The sequence below is a fragment of the Crocodylus siamensis genome, chromosome 1 (assembly GCF_052110815.1).
Source record: "Crocodylus siamensis isolate JL-2025a chromosome 1, ASM5211081v1, whole genome shotgun sequence".
Lineage (NCBI taxonomy): Eukaryota > Metazoa > Chordata > Crocodylia > Crocodylidae > Crocodylus > Crocodylus siamensis.
Genome location: NC_143395.1, coordinates 427,369,097 through 427,377,955, shown reverse-complemented (window position 1 = coordinate 427,377,955; position 8,859 = coordinate 427,369,097). Strand labels below are relative to the sequence as shown.

The 8,859-nt window shown below is 64.1% G+C and overlaps 1 protein-coding gene across 3 annotated transcripts; it reads left to right on the top strand.

The window, feature by feature from the left end:
• The first annotated feature begins 437 nt into the window (after nt 1–437).
• LOC149875815 (E3 ubiquitin-protein ligase RNF19B-like) lies at nt 438–6,018 on the top strand. Of its 3 annotated transcripts, XM_090031295.1 has the most exons (11): nt 438–456; nt 732–848; nt 1,303–1,409; nt 2,388–3,009; nt 3,384–3,565; nt 3,926–4,073; nt 4,360–4,522; nt 4,645–4,759; nt 4,847–4,984; nt 5,380–5,575; nt 5,653–6,018. In XM_090031295.1, the coding sequence occupies exons 4-11, from the start codon at nt 2,567–2,569 to the stop codon at nt 5,810–5,812; spliced, it is 1,545 nt and encodes a 514-aa protein (XP_089887421.1). In that variant the 5' UTR covers nt 438–456; nt 732–848; nt 1,303–1,409; nt 2,388–2,566; the 3' UTR covers nt 5,813–6,018. The 3 variants fall into 3 exon arrangements, with proteins under 3 accessions (XP_089887421.1, XP_089887420.1, XP_089887419.1); XM_090031294.1 differs by lacking the exon at nt 438–456 and having other exon boundaries at nt 479–848; XM_090031293.1 differs by lacking the exon at nt 438–456 and having other exon boundaries at nt 479–883.
• Nucleotides 6,019–8,859: the final 2,841 nt, after the last annotated feature.

Here is an 8,859-nt window from a genome sequence, read left to right as displayed (position 1 = left end):
GGGGCCGGGGGCCAGCAGAACCACTGCAAACAGGCTAGCACAACACCCTGGGGGGCTTGGTGGTTTCTGGCCATACTGCCTGGTGAACAGGGGAAAGGGAAGGGGCTGACGCAGTCGACTCAGGCCCACGTCCTCAGGAGGCGAGATGCAGCGTGCTGCCACTCAGCCCCAAGCGCAAGATGAGGATGAAGTGACCCACCGTGGGGCCCTGGGCCCTGCACCTGGCTCTGGGGCATTTGAGGATGGGGAAGGAGCATGAGTCGGGGCAACAACTGCAGCAGAACAGATAAGGTTCTCTGGGCAAGTCAGGACCAGAGACCCCGGCGCGATGCGGTGCGGACTACAGCTCCCAGCATCCCGCACGCCGGCCCGGCGGCCGCGGCGCTGGCGCTGGCGCTGGCGCTGGTGCGGGGCGGGCCGCGGGCGGTGCCCGTGCGGGGCAGCCCAGCTCGGCCGGTGCGGGGGGGGCGCGGGGAAACCTGCCCCCTCCTGCCCCGGAGTAGCACCTAGCCGCCCCCCGCAGTGCCGGGACCTCCCCCCAGCCGGGGCGAGCGGGGGCTTGTAGCTTGCTCTGCGTATGGGGGTGGGGCGGGCCTGGGGGGTGATGTCTTGGGCCAGCCCCGGTCCCTGGCCTGCCCGGGCTGGGACGGGGTGGGTGGCTGCAGGCACTTCTGGGCTCGCCGTCACCCCGGCCCGGGGCCACGAGCGCTGAGCTCTCTCCCCCTCAGCAGGAAGCGCTGCGGTGCCTCCACGGACACGCCACGGCCCGGACCTGGCACTGCGGGAGATGCCCGGGAAAGCATCTTGTCTCACCGCATCGAGGGAGAGCGGCGGGGCGGTGGCCGGCAGTACGGGCTGAGGCGAGGCGGGGGCTTGGCCTGAGGTCTGTGGGGGTGTCTGTGGGCCTCTGTGCCCAGCTCAGGCCACCCAGCTCCACCTGCACCCCATGGCGCAGCCCTGGGACCGTCTTCCAGAAAGGCCCCCCCAAGCATGCGAGGGGGAGGCTCCGTGACTTGCAGCCGGCTCTGATGCTTCCAGCTCCCACCCTGCACCCGGGTCCTGCCTGGCAGCTGCTTGGCCCCAGCTGTCCTAGGCCCCGCGTTCCCCCTGGGGAGGCCTCGTGGGCTGCATGCAGCCAGTCCCCTGCGTCCCCTTGCCGAGCTCCCCCAGCCCAGCACCAGCGGACAGGTTCTCCAGGCCTGGACGCCGTCCCTCAGGGCCGCAGGATAGGCAGCCGGCTCCAGTTCCCGCTCATCCTGCCCTGCAGACGCCTCCCAGCCTTGATTTCCCTTCTCTTTCCAGGTCCCCACAGACGACAGCAGTGAGCTTCGGGCCCAGCAGCAACCACGTGGAGTCCTCTGAAGGATGTTATCAGTGATGCCTCTGCCCCGACGACAGCTCTGAACACGGTCAGACGCCCAGTCTGCGCCCCGTTCAGCATGTCTGTCATAGGGTGGAGGGTTTAACTGGGTGTCCTGCAGGCCTCTTTCATGTTCCCAGATGCCAGGGAAGGGGGAACTCTCCATCCCTGGAGGTGTCTAGGAGAGGGTGGATGGACGCTGATCGGGGGTGATCTAGGTGCAATGATGCTTGTGCTCTGCTATGGGGATTTCCCAGGCTCTGGGCCATGCTGGTTGTCCCCTTCTCCCCTTTCTGCTCCGTGTGTCAGGGGTTTCTTTTAATCCTCCCCCAGAGGCTGGGGATGGGGCTGGGCTGGGCCAATGCTCCTGCTGGCACCAACCCCGCAGGGTCCCGGCTGGAGGGTCTCACCCCTGCGCTCAGGCTCAGCCCGATGCTGCACTGGGGCTGGAAGGGATTTCCTCCTTGCTCAGACTGGTCTGCACTAGGGGGCTTTGCCTTCCTCTATGGTGGGGGCATAGCCTGGGCCTGAGCTCTCTGCAGTGTCCATGACCCCCCTGGCAGCAACAGGGTGTTGGTGGCCGCAGCCCCCCGCTTTCCTGGAGGTTGGGGTGGGGGTGATGTCCCAGAAGAGAAGCCAGGAGAAAGAGTGGAACCAGGGTCAACGTCTGCGGCTGCAGGGAGGTTGCAGCCCCCCAGGGCAGGCCTCAGGCTCAGTGGTACAGTCCGGGCCTGGGTGTCCCTGGGCCTCAGGCAGTGCTGAGTGTTGGGATGGTCGGTGCCAGCACCCCGGGGCCAGGTCTGGGCACGTCTGCGGTTCGGTTTCTGGGCCCATGGGACAGCGCTGGAGGGGCTGTCAGAGCTGGGGCAGCTCTGGTGCTCTCTGGGTGGGTGCAGAGGTCATACATAGGGGTACCCAGAAAATCTGGCCCCCCAGCTCACCCTGCCGGCTCGCCAGCCCTAACACCATGGGGAGTGTGCCCCCAGCTCCCCCTGCCCACCCCAGCATGTGTTTGTTCCCTCCCCAGGTCCGATGCTGAGGATAGAGCCAATGGTGCTGATGCTGCCCTAAGGCATATTGGAGCAGAGCCCCAGATAAGAGCCTGGCTCTGGGCATGGGTGCAGTGCCGGGGGTGGGCTCTGTCTCTCTCTGGGCCCCCCCTGGCCTGGTAGCGGCTGGCTCCTGCCCTGACCTGCCTGTGCCAGCATGAAGCGGCCCAAGCAGCCCCCGCGGCCCTTCCGCATCCTGGGCCTTTTTGGGCGGCAGCCACGGGCCCCCAGGGAGGTGCTGGTGCCTGAGCCGGCCCCCGGAGGCCCAGCAGAGACACGGGTGATGGTGCTGCCCGGTGAGGATGGGGGACTGGTAGAGTGCCCACTGTGCCTGCTGCCCCAGCCCCCGGACGCCTTCCCCACCCTGAGCACCTGCGCACACCGCTCCTGCCGCACCTGCCTGGAGACCTACCTGCGCATCGAGGTGGGTGAGCGCCGTGTGCCCGTGGCCTGTCCCCACTGCCCCGTGGCCCTGTCACCCGCTGAGGTGCGCCACCTGCTGCCCGAGCCTGCCCTGCGCAACAAGTACGAGGAGCATCTGCTGCGGCGCCTGCTGGCCGCTGACCCCGGCACCCGCTGGTGCCCTGCACCCGATTGCAGGTGATGCTGGGTCTGGCTGCATGGGAATGAGATGAGGGCAGGGCTGGGACTGGGTACCCCCAGCCGCTCTGTGCCAGCCCCTGGGGCTCGCGCTGTGGCTTGGGGCTCTGCCCTGGCCCCTTGTAAGCTATGAGCATGGGATGGAGCGCGCGGCCAGCTCCTTGCACCTGCTCAGTGGCCTGGCCGTGGGCTGCCTCCACTGAGCCATGACCCCGCCTGCTCCCCAGTCACAGCGTCTCAGGGCTGGTAGGGACCTCTCAGGGGTGTGTGGCCAAGCCCAGGCCTGAGGCCCCATGCTGATGGCTGGAGGTGGTGGCACAGCAGGGGTGGGAGGCTGGTGCCCGCAGTTCTGACCCCAGCACTGCGTACCCCAGCTATGCGGTGATTGCCTATGGCTGTGCTGACTGCCCCCGGCTGACCTGTGGGCGCGAAGGCTGTGGCACCGAGTTCTGCTACCACTGCCGGCAGCCCTGGCACCCTGGTGCTGCCTGTGCCCCTGCCTCCAGCACTGCTGACCCTGGCACCCTGCTGATCCACCCAGAGGAGGCGGCGCATGGTAAGGGATCCACCCCTGGCTGCACTGGACCTAGAGCACAGACTACCTGGCAACACCCTGGCTGAACCAGCCCACCCGCCCTGCTGAACCACAAAGCGGCAGCACGGTGCCCTGTGCTGGCCCTGCCCTTGCCCCTGGGAGCAACACTAACCTGATGCCTGGTCCTGTCTATGCTGAGTGGTGTCTGGGTAGCTGTCAGGCCAGTTCCCCCCCAGCAGCTCCCAGCTGTGGGCCATGGCCTGCTCGCCCTCCCTGGTGCTGGGCTGGGCATGGGGGCTGGGGGAGGACTGGGGCTGGGGGGGTGGTCTATGACCTGCTGCTGCCAGGAGGCCATGCTGCCTTGTCCCCCTCTGCCCCCAGATGCAGGAGTCATCAAGGTTTGCCCCCGCTGTGGCGCCTTTATCATGAAGATCAACGATGGGAGCTGCAACCGCATGAGCTGCACCATGTGTGGCTGCCTCTTCTGCTGGCTCTGCCTGCGCGAGGTCACCGACGTGCATTTCCTCAGGTCCCACTGCACGGGGGTCTCTGTGGGGGTGCAGGATGGGCATAGGGGGCTAGCCTGGGGCGGCTGTGGGGCTGGGCAGGGCAGGGAGAATGGGGGCAGTTGTAGGGCAGGGCTGGGCCCTGGTGTGGGGCTGGGGGATGAGCACAGGGTGCACTGATGGGCATGGAGAGCTGAGGTGGGGTGGATCCTGGGCAGGCCGGCGTGGTTGAGTCCAGCTCCGTGGCTGGAGGTGAATGGGCGGGGGGTCCCACAGAGCTGGACTGACGCAGTGCCTCGCCCCCTCCAGCCCATCTGGCTGCACCTTCTGGGGCAAGCGTCCCTGGTCGCGCACGCGAAAGCTGCTGTGGCAGCTGGGTATGGCACTGGGCGCGCCCATGGTCATCTCGCTCATCGCTGGCATTGCCGTGCCCGTCATCACTATTGGTCTCCCCGTCTACATGGGTCGCAAGGTAACGCCCCCCAGGCTGGGCCCAGGACCCAAGTCCTCTTTTGTCAGGGGAGGGGGATCCCCCCACTCCTGCAGCCTCAGAGCTGCCCCCACCCCCTCACCTGCCCTCACCCCACCCTGCAGGTGTTGGGGCGCAGTCGGAAGAGCAACCTGTCAGGGTGCCAGCAGTGCTTGTCGGTCAGCAGCAGCGTGCTCCTGTCCCTTTTTGTCTCCCCCATCATCACTGCTGTCACCGTGGGTAAGTGCCCGCTGAGCAGGGTGGGCACCCCGGTCCACGGCTGCCTGGGGCCGACTGGGCCTGGCCCAGCTCTGTGTCTGCCCGCAGGGGTCGGGGTGCCCCTGCTGCTCACCTATGTTTACGGCGTGGTGGTGCTGTCGCTATGCCGCAACCGCTGGGGCTGCGCAGATGGCGGCGGGAAGCCCGGGGACCCCGGCATGGTGGAGCTGGAGAACCTCGCCAAATGTGAGTGCCTGGTCGCTAGCGCCAACACCCGCCTCCACGGGGGCACCAGGCCCTGGCCCTGCCCTGGGACCCCCTGCATGGGGTCTCCTGAAGCCAGGGGCTGCTCCCCCTCTCCTGCCCACACACTCGACCCTAGACCCTGTGCCACCCGCTGCGCAACCCCATGGGCAGCCCAGCCCCTTGGCTCTGGCCTGGGACTGGCAGCACCTCTGTGCTCTGGGTCTCCTGTGGGGGGAGGTCCTGATCCTGCAGCTTCTTGGGGGAGTGGGGAGGGGGCTTCAGGGGCAGCCTGTGGCAGGACCATGGGCCAGGGCAAGGCGGAGCGGGTTGACTAGTGTGGCTGCCCCGGGGAAGGCAGGGGCGTCTTTCCATGCCTGTCTCCCCTCTTCCCACAGTGAATGAGCTCTGGGCTGTGCTGCCCAACCCACGGGCGACTGAGGATGGGACCCCCGACACGGCCTCCTCCCTGCCTAGCAGCAGCAGCCGCAGCCAGCACCACCAGGCCAGCTGCAAGGACCAAGACACCCAGTCTGCGAGCACCATGGCCCTGGCTGGCAGCATCCTCAGCGAGGGCCAGGACGCATCCTACAGGTGAGCCTGCGGGCATGGGGCAGGGATGCTCCCACCCTGCCCCCTGGCCTGGCTGTGACCCTGTCTCCTCCCCGCAGGGAAGGCGTGAACTTCAAGGTGGAGGTGGCGATTGAGGCAGAGCCACGGGCCGGGCAAGAGCAGAGCCTATGCAGTGCGCTCTCAGGGCACAGCCTCTCCGGGGACTCTCTGGGCTGCGCCAGTGATGCCTGCAGCACGGCTGAGGCACTGGGCGAGTGACTGGGGCTGGCAGAGCCGAGCCCCACGCTCAGAATGGGGAGGTGCCGGGGACGCTCCACGGCACAACCTGGCACTGTGCTGGATACAGCCAGGGCCCATGGCAACTGGCCCCATGGCTGCACCTTGCTTGACCCCTCCACAGGCCGGCTGCGAACTCTGACGCTTGCAGGCAATAAAGCAGTAGCCGAAGCGGCCGGTGTTTGCGAGCCCAGATCCCAGGAGTCATCTCCGCACCCCATGTGGGGCCAGGGAGGCTGGAGAGGTCCCACACAGGGATGAGCGGAGGCTGTGGGACCGGGGCTGGAGCTGGAGCCAGGCATGGCTGCAGCAGCCAGTGGGCAGGTCATGGTGCTGAGCCCCATGGGTGGTGCAGTGCCGGGCTGGGGGGCATGCCCCACATGTGGGGGCCGCAGCACTTGGGCAGCCTGTGCCAGCTGCACTGCCCTCCCCAGGCAGGAGGCTGTGGCGCCCGGAGCCACAGGGCCCAGCTCCTCAGCTCTGTCTTTGGCCCCCATCGCTGCCAGCACCGGAGGGGTCTTGTCCTGGAGCCAGGCTTGGAGGAGGGGTGAGTGTGGGGAGGTGGAAAGGGGGGCACTGGCACAGGGCTCACACGTGTGGGGGGAAGCCTGGCCAGGAATCCTGCTTCACTGCTCTTGGCCAGTGCCCACTGGCAGCCCTGGACACACCAGAGCCTGGCCCCACACGCTCAGCTGCCCCATGCTCCGCTCAGGCCCTTCTCCCCAGTTCCTTCCTGTGGCCACACTCCCCTGTGGGGCACACGCTGGGCACTGGCACTCATGTGAAGGACCCACTGCTTTGGGCTGGTCTGCTCTGGGTTTGGGCTGGCTGGCTCAACATCCCTGTCTTCTCCGGTCCTGGCCCCTGGCAAGCCCACAGTGCAAGGCCAAGGTTGGTTGCCCACAAGCACAGAGGGCTGTGCCCTGCCTGGGCTCCAAGGCCCCAAGGGGAGGGGGTGGCTCAGGGACTGCATAAGGACACGTGGCTGTCTCAGCTCAGTGCATGAGCTCACAGTGTGGTCCAGAGATGGTGGAGCAGGAGCTGCTTTTCCCCGCCTTGTGACGGCAAGCAGAACAAGTCAAAGGCATTTGCCTCCCCCAGGCTCACGCAAGCTGGCAGCTGGGCCTGTCTGGCACAAGCCACCCCCGCAGCAGCCACTGGGAACCACGCAGACAACGCAACGTGTGCTAGAAGCCTTGGAGTGCAACAGAGATATGGGAAACTGAAGCCTTTAGGGAGGAAATCCCCAGGGGTGGGGTGAAGGACAAGGTACTTTAAATATGCCCAGAAGAACACAAGCCTTAGCAATGGGACAGGCCCCTTTTGACATAAGAGTAAAGTTAGAAAGAACATAGGGAGGTGGAAGTGCTCAGCCAAGTCCCACTCTGGAAAGAGGCAGAACGGAGGGGGCCTGGTGCTTGCACACAAGATGCTGGCCTGGCAGAAACCGCGAGACGGGTCCTGCTAGACAAGGGTTGAGAAATGCACAATGGAGTTCAGATCATTTGGCTTTGGAACTGAATTGCCTTGAGAATTTGAATTGAGACACGTAGGGAAGCCCCACACAAAGGAGGACGTTAAGTAGCAGCTCCTGGGCACAACTGGTTGAAAAAAACCCAGACAGAACTGTTGCCCAAGAGTCATGAAAGAGCCAGCCAAGGAGAAGTCTGCCAGGCTGATGGGAATTTTGTGATAAGCCTTGGCATGCAAGTCATGTGGGGCCAATATTAAAAATAGTGAGATAGTCCCAGGGGCATGAGCCCAGTCACCAGACCAGTTCTAAGCAAAATAATGGACCAACGTATGAAGGACTGAACAGACAGGCTAGAAATAAGATGAATGCCCGACAAGGTGGGTTTAGGGCAGGATCAATCTATTCAAATCAGGTGGATGTTAGAGATAAATATTGGGTGAGTTTTGGAAAAGCAGTTGCACGCATGTAGCACCAGCCCAAGATGCTGCTGTGGACGTTTACTCATAGTGCAGAACAGTCTGGCTAGAAATTCAGCATTGTACCATATTGGGAGCATGTACAGAACAGACTAACAGCAGATTGACCTCACAGGAATACGGCACGGTGTAGAAGTAAATGTATATCAAACTAACCGCTGCTGCTGAGACTTGAAGAGGACAGAAGGGCATACCAAACACCGACCAGGGCAGGATAGCCCCAAGATGCCCTAATCCTGCACTTAGGATGGAGCAATCCCCTGCACTGTCACAGGCTGGGGCGACGGGCTGGGCAGCAGCTCTGCAGAAAAGGACCTGGGGGACAGGGGACAAGAAGCTGACCAGGAGCCGGCAGTGCGCCCTCTCTGCCAGGAAGGCGACCGGCATCCTGGGCTGCATTGGGAGGAGATGGAGGGCAGTGATTCTTCTCTATTCAGCACTGGGGAGGCCATATTTGGAGTCCTGTGTCCATCTGTGGGCCCCCCATGACAGAAAGGATGTGGACAAGTTGGGGAGAGTCTAGCGGAGGGCAATGGAAATGGTTGTGGGGCTGGGGGACAGGACTGGTGAGGAGAGGCTGAGGGAACTGGGCTGATTTAGTTTGGAGAAGAGATGACCGAGGGGGATTGAACAGCAGCCTTCACCTCCCTGCAGGGGAGCTGCACAGAGGATGGAGCTGGGCTGTTCTCAGTGGGGGCAGATGACAGGACAAGGAGCAATGGGCTCAAGCTGCAGCAAGGGAAGTTGAGATTGGATATTAGGAAAAAATCTCTCTCCCAAGAAGGGTGGTGAAGCCCTGGGGCAGGCCCCCTAGATAGGCTGCAGAGTCTCCATCACTGGAGGTTTTTAAGGCTTGCCTCTGTAGCCCCGGCTGGGATGATGTAGTTGGGGTGGGTCCTGTTTTGAGCAGGGGGTTGGACTAGACATGACCTCCTAAGCTCCCTTCCAGCTGTCACGGTCTAATAGTCCCAGTCAAACAAATGGGGTTTGAAAACAGGCAAGGCCATTTTGTGGCGGGGGGCCTCACTGATTAGAGACTATGTGGTTGGAAGAGATGTTGGATAAGCTTTTAGGCACAC